Genomic DNA, 23,478 nt, shown 5'->3' with positions numbered 1-23,478 from the left:
CGCTTAGCTCTGGAAAAAACAGTGCTGTGGAATAGTATCACAGACAGAGAGTTGTCCAGAGATACTGAACACTGTCTATTGGGAAAGTGTGCTTCTTGTAGGGAAAAATAGATGCTCAGGGTTACGCAGAGTGACAAAAAGGATTTCCTTCCCTTCTTGGGAAGGACAAGATACAGACATTAATCTTAACAGTGGGTCATCAGTCTAATGGGTTGAGACGTCAGCCTGATGTGCCCAGGGAAGTTAGCTGAAATGACAATGCAAAGTGAGGTGGTCATTAAAAGTATTAGTCAGAGGAGGAGTACAACACTGGGCTGGTGAGCACATTAATACGTTCCTTGTCTTCTCTGGGGTATATGATCCAGGGCTGGACATGGGAACTCTCTCTCCAGGGCAAAATCGTTTGTGTTAGGAAGGGTGTGAGAGAACATTAAGCTTTGGAGGGACACAAGTCCAACGTTCTTTTTCCTTGTAGGTACATTGAAGCAATGCCCAAATTAGGCTCCCCCATTTTGAGGCACTGTACTGGCAACCAAGATTTAGCTGTGGTGGTAGAGGTGCCACTGTCTTTTATTAAAAAGGAAAAAGGGCCTCTGTGGAATGTCCAAGCAATGGCAGGCAGCTTCTCCCTCACTGTCGAAGGTGTGGTGTAAGAGAGGCAAATAAAGCAGGTTGGGGGAAATAAAACAAGGTAGACTCGTTTTGGAGGTGGGACCTGTGCAAAGTCTCCTTCCAAAACAGGTTTGTGGTTCTCCAGATTAGAGTCCACCGCTTCTAAGCACTACACCACTGTGGCACAAGGTTAGAAGTTTACTGTTTCTGAATATGGAGAACCCTTTTATGTGCTATGGCCAGTAGACAGTTAATTGTGCTGGTTGTGATGGCTGTGGGCTGTGTGGCCGTGGTCTGGTGGATCTTGTTCCTAACGTTTTGCCTGCATCTGTGACTGGCATCATCAGAGGTGTATCACAGAGAGAAGTCAGAAGATGCCAACCTCTGAAGATGCCAGCCACAGATGCAAGAGAAACATTAGGAACAAGATCCACCAGACCATGGCCACACAGCCCGGAAAACCCACCACAACCAGTGAAATCTGTGAAAGCCTTTGACAATAAGTTAATTGTGCATTTTCAAAAACGAACTCAAGTATAAAATGGCAAGAAACCAATTTAATGATGTTTAACCTTGTATTTGATCTATTTTTCCTTCCAGTTTGTGAATCCTGTATTGAACCTATTCCATTATGTAATGAAGGGGAAATTCTTACTGTGGATCTCAGCACTACACAATACTGTTGTCCGCGTTATCATTGTGGTAGGTTTTACAATAATATCCCTTACAGTGAATTACGATTGCCATTGACATGATATGAGATTGGTATGGGTCCTAGTTATGTTCATTTTTCTTTACTTGTGGTCTGAAAGCAGATATTGGAAAACGGTTGGAAAATAATCCTGGATATATATTTTTGTTTGTTAAGCATGGTCAGATGATTTCATATGCTTTGGAATCAAATCTGACCATTTATATATATTGATGAAGATGCAGATCATCATTAATTCATTGTTATGCTCCATTATTTCCCCCCAAAACCCTCAGCTTCTCAGCAAACTGTGATGGTAAACCTTTTGGGCTTGGCATGTCAAAATTTGGAAAATGCCTAAGAGAAACAATTCTCTAAATGTTCATTAAAAAAACACACACAGTCTAATCATGTGTAGTGCTATGTATTATATAAAGAAACACCAAATAATTACAAAAATGATTCAAACAGGAGAATAGTTGTGATCGGATGTTGGTGAACACTGGTGTGTCACTCAAAATGTTGTGGTGTGCCACCTTTGACATGCGTATCATAGATTTGCCATCACTGACCTTTAAGATTAGGCTAAGCAACAGTGATCTTTCCAAGACCACTCAGTAAAAAACATAGTTAAAGAGAGAGTTGAACTTATTTTTTTTAATGTTCACCATTCCGCATTCTAGCTGTGCTTTTGCAGAATGAGATTTTTTTAAAAAAACATTGAAAGTGGGTGCTGTTATTAACCATGTCCAAGAGAGCTCAACTAGTTCCACACCCACATGAACTTTTGTTTCTGAAACTGAAGCCTCCTGTGCCATGTAAAAATTGCTTTGGGAATGTAAAGGTCTTTCAGCCATGGTTTGTGAAATAGCAGAGGGAGGGGGTTCTTTTTTATTATTATTTAAAAAGCGAAGAATGTCCAAATCCTTGTAAACTCTTTAGATCCTGGCCCATGTAATTAACGTTGGTTCTTTCTGCACAGCACAAATAAAATGTCTTGCAGGCATTTTAAAAAGAACCTTTTTGGCTTTTTTTGTTGGCATAGTGTGGACAAAAAAAGAGCATTGCCAGGGAAAGTGGTTCTTTTTCTTCCTTCCCCTCACTAGCTCTCACTTCTGTTTTTGCTGCAGTTTGTGCCCACCACTTTCTCCCACTTGTGATTCATGCTGCCCACCATTTGGTGAAGGATTCCCTTGGAAGTTTTTTTCTGCTTACAGCTCATATGCCCACCATTTCTGTGTAAATGAATAAAGTTACTTTTGACTGCTGATTAAATGCATGTGTTGTTTTTCCTGTTTTTTGTTTTGTTTTGAGGGAGGTGTCTTTAAAGCTGTGATGACATAATTTGAGAACCGGCAATATGTGCATATTTCAAGTCATAGCTTCAAAGACACATCTCTCTCTCAAAAAAAAGGGTGGGGATGACATGTGCACCAAATTGGCAGTCAAAACTAATTTTATTAATGTACTTTTTACGTGGAAATGGCAGGCAGATGAGCTGCAAACAAAGGAAACCTGCAAGGGAAACATTCACCAAATGACAGACAGCACAGAGAATCATAAGCAGGAGAAAATGGTGGGTGTGAGCTGTGGTGAAAATGGAAATAAGATCTGTTAGAAGTTGGGCAGGAAAAATAAGACGTTTCCTGCTCCCCACACAGCAAGCAGGAAACGTCTTGACCCCATCTTGGGATAAAAAGATATCTAGTTTAGCATTTGAGCTGAAATAAAAAAAGTCCTGAAGACATCTTGGGGAAAAAGCTGTGCAGAGTTCTTCCCCCAAACACTTATTTTAACATTTGCAAGACATTTTATTTGTGCTGCACAGAAAGGACCATTGACAACTATCATAATATACTAAAAAGATCCAATCAGGCTTTTTTGCTGATGAAAAAGGAAGGAGACATCATCTTCAACCATTCAAAATACCATGCTGCAATTAATGGAATTTGCCTGTGCAAAAGAAGAGAAGAAGAAGAGTTTTGGATTTATATCCCCCCTTTCTCTCCTGCAGGAGACTCAAAGGGGCTTACAATCTCCTTGCCCTTCCCCCCTCACAACAAACACCCTGTGAGGTAGGTGGGGCTGAGAGAGCTCCGAGAAGCTGTGACTAGCCCAAGGTCACCCAGCTGGCGTGTGTGGGAGCGCACAGGCTAATCTGAATTCCCCAGATAAGCCTCCATAGCTCAGGCGACAGAGCTGGGAATCAAACCCGGTTCCTCCAGATTAGATACACGAGCTCTTAACCTCCTACGCCACTGCCATTTGATATGGAGCTGTAATATAGAAAGCAAATAGGTAGGACTGAGGGAAAAAGCTGCCTGGATCCAACTTTGCATGTCTGATTAATTTACCTAATGTATTGTGGTCATAACTTTTTCCCATTTAAATAATTTTTGTTCCTCTAGTTTGTGATGAGAACCTCTGTCCATTACCATTTGCGAACTGCTCTGCTGACATGAAACTTCTGAAGAAAAGAGTACCTGGGCAGTGCTGCCCAGATTGGCACTGTGGTAAATCTTATTACTTCCTTCCTTCCTTCCTTCCTTCCTTCCTTCCTTCCTTCCTTCCTTCCTTCCTTCCTTCCTTCCTTCCTTCCTTCCTTCCTTCCTTCCTTCTTCCTTCCTTCCTCTTTCCTTCTTTCCTTCCCCTCTTTTCCCTTCCTTCCTTCCTTTTCCCCTCCCTCCCTCCCTCCCTTCCTTCCTTCCTTCCTTCCTTCCTTCCTTCCTTCCTTCCTTCCTTCCTTCCTTCCTTCCTTCCTTCCTTCCTTCCTTCCTTCCTTCCTTCCTTCCTTCCTTCCTTCCTTCCTTCCTTCCTTCCTTCCTTCCATTTATAATCTGCCTTTTTTCCATTTATAATCTGCCTTTTTTCCACCATGGTACTCAAGGCAGTACAGGAGTTCCTGTGAGGTCTCCTATAGAGGTATAGACCAGGCCCAGACTTGCTTATCTGCAGTGTTACCTAGCTTAACAGGAGTTATCAATTTATAAAAGGGAATCTCCACCAGCTACTAAGAGTGTAACAGCACTCATATGGTTTTTTAAAATAGCAAAGGGGAATGAATGCTCACTTGGCAGTGCGAGAGGTTGCTAGGAGGGATCTTGGAGACTATATATACGGGGAAGGGATTTGGCAAGGAGTGATCCGCAGAGTAAATGCAAGAGTCCGAATGAGTTTTCAAATATTTATATAAATTTGGCTTAAAATACACACATACAGTAAGGCATAAGAGCACACACATTCATAAGAACATAAGAACATAAGAACAAGCCAGCTGGATCAGACCAAAGTCCATCTAGTCCAGCTCTCTGCTACTCGCAGTGGCCCACCAGGTGCCTTTGGGAGCTCACATGTAGGATGTGGAACCCTGTGTGGCCTTCTGCTTGGCGTTGTTGTTCCCGATCACCCTGGTCTGTTAAGGCATTTTGCAATCTCAGATCAAAGAGGAAGGATCAAGATTGGTAGCCATAAAATCAACTTCTCCTCCATAAATCTGTCCAAGCCCCTTTTAAAGCTATCTATCCAGGTTGAGTGGCCATCACCAATCGCATGCTTCAGTAGCATATATTCCAAACACCAATCACACGTTGCGTGAAGAAGTGTTTCCTTTTATTAGTCCTAATTCTTCCCCCCAGCATTTTCAATGAATGTCCCCTGGTTCTAGTATTGTGAGAAAGAGAGAAAAATGTCTCTCTGTCAACATTTTCTACCCCATGCATAATTTTATAGACTTCAATCATATCCCCCCTCAGCCGCCTCCTCTCCAAACTAAGAAAGTCCCAAACGCTGCAGCCTCTCCTCATAGGGAAGGTGCTCCAGTCCCCTCAATCATCCTTGTTGCCCTTCTCTGCACTTCTTTTTTCTATCTCCTCAATATCCTTTTGGAGATCACGCGGCGACTCAGAACTGGACACTGTACTCAGAATGCGGGTCAGCATCACTGCTTTATATAAGGGCATGACAATCTTGCAGTTTTATTCTCAATTCCTTTTCCTAATGATCCCCCTGGCATAGAGTTTGCCTTTTTCACAGCTGCCATGCATTGAGTTGACATTCCCATGGAACTATCAACTAAGACGCCTAAATCCCTTTCCTGGTCTGTGACTGATAGCACTGACCCCTGTAGCGTGTATGTGAAGTTTGGATTTTTTGCCCCTATGTGCATCACTTTACATTTTGCTACATTGAACTGCATTTGCCATTTCTGAGCCCACTCATCTAATTTATCAAGGTCCGCTTGGAGCTCTTCGCAATCCTTTGTGGTTCTCACCACCCTACATAATTTGGTATCATCTGCAAACTTGACCACCACGCTACCCACCCCTACTTCCAGGTCATTTATGAATAGGTTAAAGAGCACTGGTCCCAAAACGGATCCTTGGGGGACACCACTCCCGACATCTCTCCATTGTGAGAACTTCCCATTTACATTCAAGTTCCTAGTATATAGAAAGGTTTGAAAAGTAGGTGGGAGGATAGAGAGGGAATTGGGAATTAGCAGGGTGATACGTTTCCTAACGATCTGAGAAGCACACGAAGTAGAAGGCAGGGATTCCACGGCAGCACAGAAACCCGGTAGAAGACGATATCGTGTCTCAAACTGACCAGACCAAGGGAGGCACAGGCCAGTAATGAGCAATGTGTTGCAGGTGAACTAAACTTTTATAAGGTAGATCGTTCCTTGGCGGGAAAAGGAACCAGTTGCACCAAGTTTCACATCTGTGCTGGGTTTGGGGTGCAGAGCTAGTTAATCAGCTCAATCATTGCTAAGCCCGGGACAATAGGGCCAAATTGCTTTGTTAAACTAAACGAGGAAACGCTGAAAGGCTTCCATGCAGATTAACTCTTTAGAGTCACTGCCCAAGATATTCAGATTTGGCTGAGACGTTTAGACCGGGGTAGGGTGAGTGGTTTAGGAGAGTCATAACAAAGGTAGAGGAGATTCAGAGGAGCAACCATTGTTGCTGACTTGGTTTCCAGAAGAGATAGGGAAATGCAATATCTGATGCTGAGGTGGCTTTCCATATTCTCTGTTTTAACAGTATCTTTGCAAGGTGTGGTAATCAAGCATGCCCTTAAACAGGATGAGACCTCCAGGTTATGCAGGCGTAACTCATTATCTTAATTAGATCATGTTAAAGCAAACTTTTGACCTTTGGCTTGCTGTCAGGTGACCATGCTGCTACCTACACAGAGAGGTGCTGTGAAAACTGGCCTTTGCCAATATGATTTTAAAGAAAATATATTGCAATAATATATGGGGGTCATCAGGGCCATAACAGCAGCAAGATGGCTGTGTGATGTGCAATTCAACCTTTGGATCTTCAACCATACTTTGGTTTGTCTCCCAGTTACTTCAACTGACAACTTACGATCTTTTGTTCTACACTGATATGGTCATATTCACCCTCTTTTTTCCAGAATGTGATTGTGAAAATGCTACTGTGCCAGCCTGTAAAGTGGTAAGCAATTTTATTGGATATAACTTATTTACTGTTTTAAAAGCAAGATTTTAACTGTTTTAAAATCAATTATTGCTGCTAATCAGTTTTATGTTACGTTTTTGAGCTGTTTTTATCATTGTTGTTCACCGTCCTGAGCCCCTAGGGGGAGGGCAGTTTAGAAATCAAATAAATAAATAGAGTCTACAGAATACTTGTATAATTATTATATATAATGGTAATATAGATGACAAATTAAAAAAGAATGACCTTGTATCAGTAAATGAGTTTTCGTAAATGTTGTTAGAATCAGATTGGAAAGTATGGAGTTGGATCCAATGGAATAGTTCTCAGGAGCAGTTAGCAGAAGGGTGCAGTTGCCTTCCCCTAACAGCCTGCTGTTTCATCTGAAAATCCTCTTGGAGGGTCACTAGATCCTTACCGTTGAAACATACAATAATACAGGCTGGTGTAGGAATGAGGGGGGATGAAGTTATATCACCTAATAGAAGAAGAAAGTGATTTGACATTATCCCCCCTCATTACTGCAGCACCCCAGAATGTTGTGTGTTTTGCAAGGAAGTTGTTACAAAGAAAAAGTTACTTTGTAAGAAGAAGAATTGGATTTATACCCCCTTTCTCTCCTTTAAGGAGACTCAAAGGGGCTTACAAACTCCTTTCCCTTCCCCCCTCACAATAAACACCCTGTGAGGTAGGTGGGACTGAAGAACTCGGACTAGCCCAAGGTCACCTAGCTGGTGTGTATTGGAGTGCACAGGCTAATCTGAATTCCCCAGATAAGCCTCCACAGCTGAAGTGGCAGATTGGGGAATCAAACCTGGTTCCTCCAGGTTAGAGTACACCTGCTCTTAATCACTACGCCACTGCTGCTCCTTGGTTAGCCAGATAAGGTTAGCCAGATAAGATAAAACTGACAATTCAGGCAAGGACCAAGTGCTAACTTGAACATCCTTGAATCCTGCTGGGGTCACTGAATCAGATTTTAAATCAACTGATGAATAAATTAAAAGTAGATACTGATTAAAAGTGTTAATTATTTAATGCCAGTGTTAATTATTTAATGTAAATACTTACAAATTCTGGTACCTCCTTAGAAAAGTTTCTGTCTTATGCTTGCATTTCTTCTGAGATTATGTTTTCCATCACACCTATGTATATCTCTAAAATCACCAATACTTTTTCTTTAGAATTATTTTACTCTTATGCAAATTTATGCAGATGTATTTATTAATTAAAACGCATATAATTAACCAATAGCTAACCAAACTCAGTATTGTTCAAACTCAGATGTTCAAACTGATATAATTTAATTTACCAACAAACTTTGAAACTAATGAGCACACTTATTACCGGTTAAAATGTAGGTTTGTTTTGAAAGTTGTATTAGTATTTCTAACTCATTGTATTTACAATGTGCTGACTTTTGTAAAGTATGAACTTTCAAACAATAATCTGATCAGATATGCTGGATGACAGTTCAATCAGCAGTGGCATACTGCTAATGGGGACATGGGTTATCCCATGTCCCTGGGTGTATACCATTTGATCACATGGGGGGGGGGAGAAAACAGGCGCCAGCTGGGTCTTTGCAGGACCCAAACGGTGCCCAGCAGCTCTCTCTGTGCTGCTTAGGTCAGTGCCGCAGCCACAGGCTGACTCCTGCACACTTTGGCCTCTCTGCTGACAGGGAGGCCAGCTGTGGCTGCGGTGGCTGCCTGAGCTGCCTGTTGACGAGCTGCGGGTGCAGGCCGGCTCCTGCCTGAGAGCTGGCTTCCCTGTCAGCCTGAGCCATGGTCGCAGGCCGACTATCGAGCAGGAGCCAGCCTGTGGCTGCAGCTCACCGGCAAACAGCTCAGGCAAGTGCCCGAGGCCGGCTCCTGCCCTCCCCAGAGAGGCCAGGAGGACAGGAGCCAGCCTGCCACTGTGGCACCCCCACCGCAGTGCCCTGTCTCCCCCTAGCCTCCCTACAGGCTTGTAAAGGGACACAGGGGAGTGGGGAGGGGGGGCACAGGTGCAGGGGTGGGGCACAGGGGCGGGGGGAGCCGCTCAGTGCAGGTGTTGCCCCCAAGTGCCATTTTCCCCTGGTATGCCACTGGCAATAAGACCTGTGTTCATGTTGTGTCCTAAAAACCATGGGCTGAAGGAAAAAGGTCAGTAGTAATGTTCTACAGATACTTGTACAAGAATTTATACAGTGCTGTAGTAACAGTTCTTAGCCTTCTGTGTGTGCAAGCGATAGTGAAAGATGTGCACCTTCTTAAACAAGAATGAGTACATATTTTGTTTCACTGTCTTTGCACAGTGTTTTAGCATAATGGAAAAAACAGTTGGCTTTCTGCATGCAGTGGGACATCTTGTGATACAACCCATTTGTAGGTCCCCAATTAATCCAATTGGTAATGGGTATGAAAGTGAGAAAAATCCTTTTACTGTGTTTAAAAACATGCGTGTTCTGGTATAGTGGGATGTACATTAGTTATCATTGAAGTTTTCAGTTTCTTATAGATGAGATGGCATTTTGAGGTGCTTGTCAAATTTGACATACATGATACTAAAACATGTATTTTTAATATCACAGGGAGAAGTTCAGAGAATAGATACTATTTCAAGTACATGTGGATGCACACAGTATATATGTGGTATTTCTCTTTTTAATTACCCATATTTGTGTTTTTTTTCTTATATTGTACTCTTGAAATTTTGAATTCGTGGTTTGCAAATAGAAAAGGAGCAAGGCAAGGGTTTATAGAAACGTTGCAGTTCTTGAGAAGTAGAAAATTTCTCAAACCTCTTATACACCATTGCATCTGTCTGTATAACTCATGTTGTTTGCAGTATTCATCCCATATGTACCAAAAATTGGAGAATATACTCAAAAAATAAAGCATGTGATAAAACTAGTATTCAGTTATTGCATATGAAAATATTAGAATGATTGGGGAGTAGGAAACGGGAAAACTGTTACCATGATTAATCTTACAATTACAAGATTGGAAGGCATATTAGCAATACATGCTTTCCCCAGTACCCCTCCCATACACCCCTCTCTGCAGAGGCATGGGCATCTTACTGGACAAAGTACCACACAGCTTTGGATTCTGCTGTAAGGAGATATGATTGTGCAAAATTACACTCCATGGTTTGTGTATGTGTGTGTGTGTGTAGCAAAATTGACTCCTGCAAGAGAGAGGAATGATTAATTTGCCCAGTTCACTCAGTGCTAGATGGCACTTTGCCTTGAGCAGTGGTGTACGGCCTTAGGGACGGGGGTACCCTCTGTCCCTGGGCGCCAATAATCTGGTCACGTGGAGGGTGCAAAATTGCCCCCTCATGTGACAAGTAAGATGGCAAGGAAGCAGGAAGTTGTCTGCAGACGCCCTTGGCCCCGCCCATGTCATTATCGATGTGGGACTAAGGAAATGTGAGGACACCCTCCCAAGCCTCGCCCCCTGGCTCCTGGTTTGCAGCCAGCAGTCCCTGAGGGCAGAAGCAACTGAGGCTCCATCCTCTTCTCTTTTGCTTTTATGAGCACGGGGGTGGACCTGAAGGTGTGGCTCTAACCCGCAAAGCTTCTATAGGTTTATATTTTGTTTCTTTACTAAAATTTTATTTAAAAATTATTTTGTTTATTTATTTTGCATTAGAAAAGGGTAATGTCTGTGTATTTCAAGAGGTAACTGTGCTGAACCCTGGTCAGTCTATGATTCAATATCTAGACGGAGATCTTTGTTACACAGTAAAGTGTTCTCAGGACAGAGACCCCAGGACAGGATTTCATGCCATGGATCTGACAGTAATCAACTGTTCCCAAAAGTGTGACTCCGTAAGTATTTATAAAATATAGGAATAGAGTCATTTGTGAATATAATACATGATGAAATTTGTTCACAAATCCACTCAGAAAATTGCAGGCAATTTAGAGAACAGATGGTTTGTTTTACTTCATAGCTAGCTAAATTGGTATTGGAGAATGAAGTAGATGATCTACAGTAGACCTCTGTTAAAATTATATGTATGTGCATAAAGTTTTGCATTTACATATGTATTTGGATAATGCAGGTGTGAAACTAATTTGGATAGTCACATTCGTTCTGTCAATAGTTCTATAGGTGGAAAAAAAGGGAACCAATCACTGTACTCTGGCTGCTGAAACACATCATGTGGCATAGACAATGCAATTTATAAAGATGCAGTAAGGAAAAATCAATGACTATATATACACAAAGAGACTGGTTATCTTTAGCTTTATATTGTTGGAGCATTTTGCTATCTTCCCTCACAAAATCATGGTTGTGAGTCGAGTTGCTCTTTAATCAGTTGACTATATGGAAGGCTATCTTGGAGGTATGCTTCAGGAACTCTACCAGATGTATAGGAGGATGGCCACATTTAAGACAGCGGAGAGAGTTTATGCCACAGACTTGGACTACTTGTATGTGTATTAGGTCTTTGATTGGATCATCATTTACATGTATATGTTATTGCTGCTATTTGTATGATATAGGAATCTGTAAGCAGTCTATGTGTATATATATATTCACTAATTTTCTTATTGCATATTTATCTACATTAAATTGCATTGTTTAGGTCATAGTGTTGTGTTTCACAGTGATTGGTTCTCTTTTTCCCCCTGTACTTACACTGTATTCCAACTGTTTGGTTGTTGTTTTAATAGTTCTGTAGCTGCCATTTTCCATTGTGGCTGGTGTGAATGTAGGTAAGCAATAACTTATGAGAAAGTATACATACAAATTTTTCTGCACACATTTTCAGGACTTTTCTGCACACATATTTTTATAGGGATTTATTGTAGATCCAGGACTGGTATTTATGTCTGTATTATTATTTACTATTTCATTAGACTTTTACCATCAAGATGAGACTTGGCAGCTCACAACGGATATATATGTGTATGTGTATACACACACTCACACTCAGACATATATGAATGTACATATAAATATCATTTAAAAACCCTACAATATATAACATAAGACTCTTACAATGCCATAGAGAATAAAATCCACATAATATAGATGATGTTCAACTCTTTAAAAACCAATCTAACTAATCTATACATGGATCTATTTAATTTGTTCCACTCCATAACAATAATTCAAGTACATAACTTCATTTATAATTGGGGAATCAAACAGAAACCAGGCAGATGTAATAGTAATAAAAATAATGATAAAAATAATCATGGAGCATTTTGAACAATTTTAATGGGAGACCAAACAGAAACAGACAGAAATGGATAAAAAGAGAAGTAGGTTCAGAAGAGAAACCATTGCTGTCCTCAGACATAGGTCTGGCAGAACATCTCTTTCTTTTAACTCAAGCCCTACAAAACTGAGCCAGATCCCTCTCTTTGAACAAAGAAGTCCAGCAGGCAGGGGGCACTGTCGAAAAGGTTCTGGCCCTGGTTAAGGACAGTAGGATAATCTTTAGGCCAGGGATTACCAGCCAGTTGTCTCCTGAAGAGGTAAAGCTCTCAAGGGGATGTAGTGGGAGAACCAGTCCTGAAAATATTTAGATCCTAAAATGTTTACGGCTTTAAAAGTAAGCACAAACACCTTGAACTTGATCTGGTATTCAATTTGGAGTCAATGCCACTGGTGGAGCCCTGATCATATATGTTCTTTCAATGGGGTCATAGTAAGGACTCATGCAGCTGCATTTTGGACCAATTGTAGTTTCTGGAGTAATCTCAAAGGTGGTATAGGGAGAGTTACTGTAGTCCAGTTCGAAGTGACTGTTGCATGGATCACTGTGTCCAGGTCAGAACATGGCAGTTAGGGATTATTTGCCAAGCTTGGTGAAGATGGAAAAATGCTCTCCTGATAGTGTTTGCAAATTGGATCTCCATCAGCAGGGAGGCATCTAGAGTGATTCCAAACGGCTTGTTATACCTGGAGCTAATAACTCTGCTGATAGTTAGCATTATCCATGTATTCATTTCAGCTCTGCTTTTGTGCCATTGGCCAGCATAGTTAATTGAACCCTTGAAAATTTTACTTTCTTTTTACGCTACAGCATCCCTTCCCAGTCTTAACCAGTGGTGGGATCCAAAAATTTTAATAACAGGTTCCGATGGTGGTGGGATTCAAACAGTGGCGCCACTGCACACACACACCTCCAGTCCCTATTGGGCAGGGAGGTTGCTTTAGTAACCCCTTCTTGGCACTCAGAAAAAATTAGTAACCACTTCTAGAGAAGTGGTGAGGACTGGTTGGATCCCACCTCTGGTCTTAACCCATTTCTCTTTATCTTCCTTTCCCATCATAACTGGGAACAGGAAACTAGTGAGCATAGAGGTAGAAGCAATGTCTACTTCCCATGTTTGTATTTAGGAAAGTGAGTGTATAATTATTTTAAAAGCATATCAAATATTTTGATGGTTGAGTGGATGACTCAGACTGGCAAAATAGAGCCAATGGCTGCCTTGCTTCAAAGCAAGGACGTAGGTAAGGGGGGCTTCTCGGGTTCAACCCCCCCATTGCATGTCCGAAGCTCCACCCCCCGTGTGTGTTTTTTTAATTTTAAAGTGCTTTTTTGTTTTTGGGCTGCAGGGGGCGCATTTTTTAGGCTAGCGACACTGAAATTTTCAGGCTATCCTCAGGTGACACTCCTGATGATACCATCCCCCATTTTTTTCAATGGGAGCTAATAGTAGATGGGGCTACCCTTTTGAGGGTCCATATCTTTGGACCCCCTGAACCAAACTTCACTAAACCTAGGTGGTATCATCAGGACAGTCTCCTGCTGAAACCATCCAGGTTTGGTAAAGGTTGGCTCAGGGGGTCCAAAGTTATGGACTCCCAAAAGGGGTGCCCATCCCCCATTTTTTCCAATGGGAGCTAATAGAAGATGGGGGCTATACCTTTGAAGGTCCATAACTTTGGACCCCCTGAACCAAACTTCGCCAAACCTCAGTGGTGTCATCAGGAGAGACTCCTAAAGATACCCTGAAAGTTTGGTGCTGCTAGCTTAACAATTGCACCCATGACAGCAGGCACCCCCCAAATTTTCCCAGATTCTCCTTTTAAATCCACCCCCTTCATCATGGATTTAAAGGGAGAACCTGAGGTCCCCAGATTAAACATTGAAAGTGATGCTGTTTCAGGGTGGGGGATAATCCACCCCAAAGCATCACTTTCAATGTTGTTTCAACTGGGGACCCCAGATTCTCCCTTTAAGATGGATTTAAAAGGAGAATCTGGGCTCCCTAGTTAAAACACCATTGAAAGTGATGCTGTTTGGGGATAGATTTCAGTATCACAGCAGCCGCCCATGGGGGAGGGGCGCAAACCGCAGATTTTGCACCGGGCTCTATTTTCCCTATCTACCCCTCTGCCTGGAGGGGAGGGAGAAGGGACTGCTGGGTAACAGCTGGGAGCCCAGCCGGTGGGGGGGGGGACGGGGCAGGGCAGGCAGGGGAGTCTGCCTTCTCTGGCCTCGCAGAGCTGCTTTTATAAGCACTGAGGCCAGGGGCGGGGCTTGGGGAGGTGTGGCCATGCCCCCAGGGGCAGGTGGGGATGTGGCCTTGCCCCTGACACCCCCATAAAATCTATACCTATGTCACTGCTTCAAAGGGGTCAGATGGTAAAAGGCATTTGGATTGTATGGTAGCTTCCTATGGTACCCAGAAATATGGCACAGGAACACTTGATCAAGGGAATGATTGTGCTGAGTTTGAATCAGTTATTAATATTTCTGTATCACAATCTTTGAATTTAAATACAGTACTGGCTTATAATTAGTTTTTAAAAATGTATGCATTTGGAAAAGAAATTAACAATTTGTCTCTTTTTAATAGCACCAAGTATATGTTCCTTCACCTAGTCAACATTCTTGCTGTGGGTCTTGCATAAATGTGTCATGTACTTTCTACACCGAAAATGGAACTCTAGTCATATATGAAGTAAGTCCCTCTGGAACATCTGTAGAAGATACTTCTGACTCCATTATCTTCATGGTACAGACTTCTTAAATTCTGTACCTTCTTGTCATATTTCTACTATATTTTTAGTTCAGACATGAGGCTATTATTGAAGTCACCTTGGGCTTCAATGAACTTGTATTCAAACGGACATTATCACAAGGAACCCTTTAACTAGAACAGGGGTAGGGAACCTGCGGCTCTCCAGATGTTCAGGAACTACAATTCCCATCAGCCTCTGTCAGCATGGCCAATTGGCCATGCTGGTAGGGGCTAATGGGAATTTTAGTTCCTGAACATCTGGAGAGCCGCAGGTTCCCTACCCCTGAACTAGAATGACATCATTGTCCATTTTTCATTCAGACAATGCAAGAGTTAGATCTGTGGTTGGTGTCAGCCATAGAACACATCGATTAAGACTGCTATGTTCAACTTGCTTACACTATTATTGCATTTAAGTTATTTCTGAATTAACTAAGTATTAACAGAAATCCAAAAGCTGACTCTATCAGAAAATCAATTTCAAGATTGATTTTACCATACTTACCATACTTTCAGGTAAGATCTTGGACCCGAAGTGGCAATCCTATTATCAGAGAATGAATGTGCTCTAGGTCTGAATATGGTACAGGACTTCAGCCCTTTCAGATATCCTATTTTATTTATTTAAAACATTTGTATGTCACCTTTCCACCCAACAATGGTTCCAGAGCAGTGGATAATCAAAACATTGAAACGTTTAAAATACAGATAAATGTTGAATATATAAACTCACAAATACATTGACACACAACAGGGAGAATGACCAAAAATAATTAGTGAGGAAAGGCTAAGCAAAACAAAAAGACACATTTACCTGGCAAGGGAATTCCAGAATTCTGGCATCCAGAGACGTATCAGGGGGAAATGGCACCCGGAGACAACCCCTTCTCTGAGCGCCCCCTTGCGTGCCCCCAACCCCGTGCCCCCCGGCTGCACACCAAAAAGCCCCACCCCTGACCGCCATGCAGGCCCTCAGGTCTGCAGGGAGGTAAGACTCGGTGGCTTGCAACTGGGGCACACGCCTTTTGGTCATGGGGGGGGGGGGAGGTGCCCAGCACTGAAAAAGCAGCCAAGGTCTTTATAGTCCATCAATGGGGATATTTCTTTTTCTTTTTTAATTTTCTGCATTTTATCTCCATTTAATGTAAATAATGTTGAGGATGAGTTCTAATCACTGTGTTGGGTATGTAAATGTCATCCACCAGACCCACAGACCTTGCCTCTATCATTGCTGAGGCAGTAAGAGACTCCTGAATGATACACTACTTGGTTAAGTAGTACAATCAAATTGTTAAGACAGTTATCTCAGGAAACAGTTACAGTAGTTAGCAGAATCCATTGTCCATTAAATTCCGCCTCAAAAATAAAGTTACTATAATCATGTTTTTTGTTTTTTTACAGAAAGAATTAACAACATTTTTCTTATTTTTTAGGAAGGAGCCACCTGGGACTCTAACTGCACCAAATATGAATGTGCCAAGACTGCTGTCGGTGCAGTAATTCTTGGATCAAGTGTTGTTTGCCCACCTTTTAATAAGACTGAGTGTACAAAGGTCTGTTTTCTGTACACATGAGAATGAGATTCTATAAATGAGATTCTATATGATTTTGACATTTTGTTTTGTTTTAGAATTTGGCATATGAGTATATGAGTATAGGGTTTTTTTGCTGAATTATTCAAGGGTTCAAATTATGCCTTTGAAAACTGGTTCAAATCCTCTGAAGACATCGTATATGCAGACATTTAGTATTAACTACTCACTTTGAATAATATTAAATTTTTAAACATGCATAGATTCAAATTAGATAAGACAATGAAAACTCAGATTTGTCTTTTTAAAATGCCCACAAATATCTGCACACACATAAACAATTTGTTGCAGGAACATGGTTTTTAAAAAGTTTAACTATTTCCATCTACCTTCTTTCCCTGACATAAATGGGGCCCACTTACCCTAACAGCAGAGAGATCTAGGGCAAGCCTCTGCCACACAGAGAACTTCCAATGTGAACTCAACACAACTGCATGAGAATCTGATTTGGGCAATTCTTCCTAACTGTTTTTTTTTGAGGATGAAGAATAATATGAACCAGCTTGCCATCCAGCTTGCCATTTCTCACTAGAAATGTACTGGCAAGGAAAAGCATAGAACCATTTATTAAAAATATTATTATGCTAGTATTGAGAAGCTTTCAAAATAGTATGTCACATGGCATATACCAAGGGTCTCCAATGTGTCATGGTGCCCACAGATTCTTTTCCTGGTTCTCACTAAGTGTTTTTAGAAAGTTAACTGAGCTAGGAGGGGCTTTTACTGACAGTACTTCCATTTGGCAATTGGAGATCTGATTGGCTGTTCAGGTTTTTAAAAAGTTGCTTTGGTATAGTTGCCATCACAGTACAAAGATCTTTACTGTATGAATAAGAGTTGTGTATGCAAGAAAATACTTAAAAACAATGTGTTAATTTTAAAAGGCATTCTGTTAAACAGAGCTTCTGCCTAAAATGTTGAAGAGATATTGTTAGAGTTGTACATACCTAATATCCTGACATTTTGTGGTTAAAGCCATCTCCTGTGGCAGCCATTTTGTGGTTATACCCAGAACTATCAGTCACAGACTGATATCAGTCACAGACCAGGAAAGGGATTTAGGCGTCTTAGTTGATAGTTCCATGGGAATGGCTACCAATCTTGATCCTCCTTGATCTGAGATTGCAAATGCCTTAGCAGACCAGGTGATCGGGAGCAACAGCCGCAGAAGGCCATAGCGTTCACATCCTACATGTGAGCTCCCAAAGGCACCTGGTGGGCCACTGCGAGTAGCAGAGAGCTGGACTAGATGGACTTTGGTCTGATCCAGCTGGCTTGTTCTTATGTTCTTATGTTCTTAGAACCTATGCCAGAATTCCAAAGGTGTCTGCAGGTTTTTAAAGATTGGGGACCTGGTATAGACTAAAGAAGCTTCTATCTAGATTTTTAAAAGAAAAAACAGCGCATTTCTTTTGAACCATGGTTTCCATTTTAAGTGGTACCCATTTTCAGTAAATAGTGCTGTCTAATGCTTCTGGTGATACTGTCCTAAATAGGTTTTCATCAATACTGGTGATAGGGGAACTATGTTGTATTACATTTTACACCAGTACTAAAATTTGAGCTAGATTCTACTATGGTGTAAAATTGCTATCAAAGTTTAGGGATGCCAATTGCCTGCTTTAGGTGGGCATTCTCCAACCATTGGGCCCTCCCACTCGCCAGTGAGAGAACATTGGAGAGGGGAAGAAATTGTGTTGGGTTATGTGCCAACAACATATCTGGGTAAAACTGGTTTCTAGAATATTGACTGACATACTGATATCATGTCCAGATTTTTGCCTGGACTTGATGTCAACATATAGCCCAATACAAATTCCTGCCCTTGCCCTCCTCTTGAAGCTCTCAACAATACTAGGTGATAGTCTGCCATCCTTATGATGAAGATATATATGGGGAAAAATGACCTGGTTGTGGATGTGTCTTTTTGACTTCTGAGCAGAGAAGAATTTATAATTTGCAGATATCAGTGTTTCTTTGGGCACAGTCTTTTTTGAAATATTTCCTTTTTATCTTCCTAGAATGGAGGCACTGTACAGACATATAATGATGGCTGCTGCAAGACCTGTAAGTAAAGAAAGCTGCATTCACTGCTAGTTGTATGCTAGTTTGGCTTTGGTTTTGGATAGCTGTGTGTTTTACAACTCCTTTTATGGGACATAAGGAAAGAAAAAGCATGCTTTCCCCAAATCATGTAATATATATATCTATATATATCTATATAGTTATCAAAAGTCAATGATGAGTCTTGCTTTATATGGCTGCTCACATGGTGATTTTAAATCTTTTCTCCTTCTGGAGTATAACCAAATCCCTCAAAATGCAAAGTGAATATGACTAAAAGTGATTTTATATTGAAGATATTTTATTGCCAGAACCGTATGTGCACGTATATTGAAAGAAAAAGTTGAAGATATGCAGTTTCAAATTTGATTTGGAGCCTCTGCAGATAAAAATTAGTGTTGGGTTTATCTTTTGTCATGTGATTTATAGAGATAAGGGGGGTTTTATTGTTGTTAAAAACTGAATTTTTCCACCTGAATTCCAAGAATAACATGATATTTCAGTGATCTAATTATTAAGAAATAGAAAAATGGCAGCTCTAAGGAAAGCAACACTTGTACTTATAAGAAATGATATGTTTGTAATGTGCAAGTGTGAGTACATATTCATTAAATATAGTTATATGTCATAATCTAATTTCACAGATTCTATTATAAAATGAGTTGGCCAGAAACAAAAGGTCTTCATGCTGTGAATTAGGACTCTCAGATGACTCTAATAGGGAAGGATCTCCTTTTGGCATCTTAAAAGTTTTATCCGAAGCTACATTTCCCAGTTGCCTAAACTTCTCAAAATCCTGGTAGCAAATGGGATTTTGGCCACTATTGAGTGATTTCTCCCAATGAGGTTTTCTAGATATTTTAGATGTGAAGGATAAAAGTCAATCAGCCATTCTCATTTTGTTTAAATAGGCAATACATGTTTAAATAGGCACCATGTTTTCCATCAGTCAACTTTTTCACATTGTCTGAAGGAATTATGATTTCTGAAAGAATCTACTTCAGCAATGTAGGTTTCTGGAAAAAAGGCTACTAGACAAATAGTTAATAATATGTAGGAAGAAAACATGAACACAGTTCTATATTGTGCTGCAAAGAATAATTCTAGGGATGCACAATATATGTTCACTTTTTGATTTGAAAACAGAATACAGCTTGAAACCATGTATTTCCTTATGCAAAAGTTTAACTATTTCAATCTACCCTCTTTCCCTGACATAAATGGGGTCCACTTATCCTAACAGCAGAGAGATCTAGGGCAAGACACCACGGTGTCTGGTGTGAATCCTGTATGTATCATGGCAAAAAAACAGATGCAGAAAGACGTTAAGAAAATAAACCTTAAAGAATTTATTTAACTGAATAGATTGTTGAAGTTCAGTATCTCAATTAAGCCATATTTTTTTCTCCTTTATTTATATGAAGACTTCCTACTTCCTTAGATGTAAAAAATTATTAGCTTTCACAGTATTCAGTCGTCTCAGGGGAAAAGCATTGTTATACTTCAGAACTATGTGCTGAGACAACTTGTAAGAAAAACATGTAACACAAATGCTCTCTTACATGCTAATAGAGAATGTTCTTTTTTAAAAAAACTAAAAGCATGTGCTTTATGGTAAAGCAGAAGTCAGCTATGAGTCTAGCTTGCAACTCTTTGGGTTTTAATGGGCACCAATAATCTTTGTTTAAAAAGAAGAATGATTAAATGCATGCAAAGTGGGTTCGTATATTTAATTCTTACCTTGCCAGAGTCATAAAATGCCCATATAAATATTTTTTTAAAAAACCTTTTCTAGACATTGTAGACTTGTTACTCAGGGGAACATTAAAGCTTAGAATTATTAGCAATTTAGAGCAACAGGATAATCTTCCTTTGCTCAAGAAAGGACAATTACAGTTGGCAGTGTAAGAATTAATGCAATGTCATTTATGTAAAAATGTTTTCATATTACAAGAAACTTATGTTCCCAATAATTCTGCCAGGTTCTGGATGGGGTGTATTACCCTTTGCCATTAGCCCCGTAGTCTCTACTGATAATATTAATTGTGAACCAGGTATTATGATTTTAATAATGTATTTTCTTTCCTTGCTTTTAAAAAAAAACTTTAAAAAATGTTAGTATTCTTAATAGAGATGTTGTCCATACATAGTGTGAATAGCAGTGGTATAAATAATAGTGTTTGTGTTAATAGCAGTGGTATAAGTAATAGTGTTAATGGACTTCAGAGTGGCTGGTTGATATATATTTAATGGTTTCTTTGAGAGCCAATGTAGTGTAGTGGTTAAGAGTGGTGGACTCTACTCTGGTGAACCAGGTTTGTTTATCCACTCCTACATATGCAGCCTGCTGGGTGACCTTGGACTAGTCATAGGTGACAGAATTCTCTCAGTCCCACCTTCCTCACAAGGGTCTGTTGTGGGGAGGGGAAGGGAAGGAGTTTGTAAGTCACTTTGAGCAGAGGTGGGATCCAACCAGTTCTCACTACTTCTGTAGAAGTGGTTACTAATTTTTTCTGAGTGCCGAGAAGGGGTTACTAAAGCAACCTCCCTGCCCAATAGGGACTGGAGGTGCATGTGTGCAGTGGCGCCACTGTTTGAATCCCACCACCATCGGAACCTGTTATTAAAATTTTTGGATCCCACCGATTCCTTAAGAAAAGCAGGGTATAAATCCAAACTCCTCCTCTTCCTCTTCCTGGAAGAAGACAGGTACATTATAAAATCCAAAGCTCAAGCATGCAACATTTTAGAGCATGTTTTCCTTTACTAGCTTACAAATACAATGGTGCCTGGTATAATGCTACAACAGGCCATAACTGACTGGTTCTTGTTAATGGGAAGGGGCCCCAGTGCCCATACCTTTGTTCTTGCCAGTGGATGCCATGAAATGATGGTGGAGGCAGAGGCTAGTTGGGACAGATCATGCAGGTGCATAGCCAAGCTTGAGTCCAACCAAGACATAATGCAGTCCATTGCATGGTATTGACCTAGATACCACCTCTATTTTGTGACATTTTCTGGGTAGGGCATCTGGATCCTCTTTCCCTTGGTCATCACTGTGGATAAAAAACCAATGACTTTCTGAAGCACCAACTGTGTAGCTGCTGCTGCTGCCATACTATATATTGCATTTTTTCATAGAAACCAGTTCCATGGAGGCAATAATGTGCAATTATAGCCATAATTTCCTAGTCAGAACCTCCTGCCTTAATACAGTTCTCTCATTATGCGTCATGTATAGTGAGCATTGTTCATTTAAATAATTGTATGAGATTTCAGCATATATTTTGCTATATTTGTAACTGGCTGTAACATGATAATTTACATACCTAGTGTGCCTTATTTCCCACATTAAAGTACTTCTTGCATAGAAAAACTGTACCAAATGAAATGGTAGTAATATGTGCATATTCTGTGAACATGTTATCTGATCTAATGGCAAGTCCTGAACTAGCATGCATGCATGGGAACTGTGATATGCAGTGGAGTTCCCTGTGGTGCAAGAACTTCTCTGATGTGTCAGCAGTACTTATGCAATGAGGCAAGTTCAGAGTTAACACTGAAGTAAACGAAGATGTTCTTGCTTATTGAATGGTATTTTTATTATTATTATTTTATTTATTATATTTATATACCGCCCTCCCCAAAAGCTCAGGGCGGTGTCCATCAATAATAAAACAATTTAAAACATCATAATATATAATTTACATAAAATAATACATAAAACCAAGACTACAGATGGCTTCAACCCCTCCCTCCCCCCTTTATATACCCACAGGAGGCCAGATGTTCTTATGGCGGAGTTGACATCATCCCGGCTGGCCAAACACCTGGCGGAACAGGTCCGTTTTACAGGCCCTGCAGAAACTTTGTAAGTCCCGCAGGGCACTGATCTCACCTGAAAGCCTGTTCCACCAGGTAGGGGCCGGAGCCGTAAAGGCCCTGGCCCTTGTAGAGGCCAGCCGGATTGCCTTGGGGCCAGGGATCACCAGTAGGTCCGCCTCCGATGAGCGGAGGGGCCTAGAAGGGTGATATAGGGAGAGACGGTCCCTCAGATACTCCTTTATATTTAAAGGAATATAAAAGAAAACAGATTTGTTCCCAGGCAGACCAGTGATCCTTAATTTTTTTAATACGAGGGAACATTGCTAGGGTTGTTTTTTTTTCCATATGAAGACCTCTAAGTATAATCTTGTTTCTACAATAATCCCATAATACTCCTGCATATGTACTATGTGCAAAAGGGGCAAATCCAATCTAAAACTAAACTGGAACCTAAGAGATTAAGAGTAACTTTCTAAAAAGGAACTAAACAAAATGTATGTTTAATCCTACCGTGCACGTAAAAACAGATTTGAAAAGAACTGACTTCTAGACCATGCAAGTCACAAAGGTTGCAGTACACTAAACATCTCTTACAGTTCCTTACAGTTTCACAGGTTAATCCATGAAACAGTATTCATGAACTAGACATGTTCTGGCAAAGAAGTTCTTCCTCAGTAGTCCCCATCTACTAGTAGATACACACTAGATGAAGGATAAATTGATCTTTATATCTAAAGGCCACTGTATGAAAAAGACCCCATGGATGTTCCCTTATAATGAAAATTTTAAGGATTGCTGGTCTTCTATCTTGAACAATGGAACTGATTGCTTTACTGATAAAGACAGCTATGGTAGATAGCTCTAAAATGGAACAAGAAATTAAGAAATTGAAAGATAACATTAAAACAAACATGTGAGAGAAGGTATCCCCAGATAAAATGTGTATTTTAGATGAAGAACTACAATTTACTGTAGGGGAAAAAATTTAAGTTTCAGAGGGATATGAAAGGTTATGAGAACACAGCCCAGAAAACCCACCACAACCAGTATGAGAACAAAGTTTATAATTGTCCAACATGAATATAAGATCACCCCAGAAAAAATCTGTTTCCTTTGATACTACTTTAAATGTCAGCTCAGACTTGGATAGAACTAACTCTACAGATGATGGACCTGCTTAGTGAATGGAGCATGTGCATATTAGGACTCACAAGAAGATTTAAAGTGACCCAGTAATTATTCTAAATT

At 40.5% G+C, this 23,478-nt stretch overlaps 1 protein-coding gene across 1 annotated transcript in view; it reads left to right on the top strand.

Annotated features, from left to right (window-relative positions):
- The window catches only part of OTOGL (otogelin like), a 145,599-nt gene that overhangs the window by 110,178 nt on the left and 11,943 nt on the right, over positions 1–23,478 (top strand). The window contains exons 48-55 of the mRNA XM_048501557.1: positions 1,213–1,314; positions 3,712–3,816; positions 6,725–6,765; positions 9,344–9,404; positions 10,410–10,588; positions 14,585–14,689; positions 16,183–16,302; positions 18,363–18,408. Coding sequence (XP_048357514.1) covers positions 1,213–1,314; positions 3,712–3,816; positions 6,725–6,765; positions 9,344–9,404; positions 10,410–10,588; positions 14,585–14,689; positions 16,183–16,302; positions 18,363–18,408 — 759 coding nt within the window. The remainder of the gene's footprint in view (positions 1–1,212; positions 1,315–3,711; positions 3,817–6,724; positions 6,766–9,343; positions 9,405–10,409; positions 10,589–14,584; positions 14,690–16,182; positions 16,303–18,362; positions 18,409–23,478) is intronic.

This window comes from Sphaerodactylus townsendi, linkage group LG06 (assembly GCF_021028975.2).
Source record: "Sphaerodactylus townsendi isolate TG3544 linkage group LG06, MPM_Stown_v2.3, whole genome shotgun sequence".
In the NCBI taxonomy this organism is placed as follows: Eukaryota; Metazoa; Chordata; class Lepidosauria; order Squamata; family Sphaerodactylidae; genus Sphaerodactylus; species Sphaerodactylus townsendi.
Note: the sequence above shows the minus strand (reverse complement) of the source record. Positions and strands in the feature narration are given on the sequence as shown.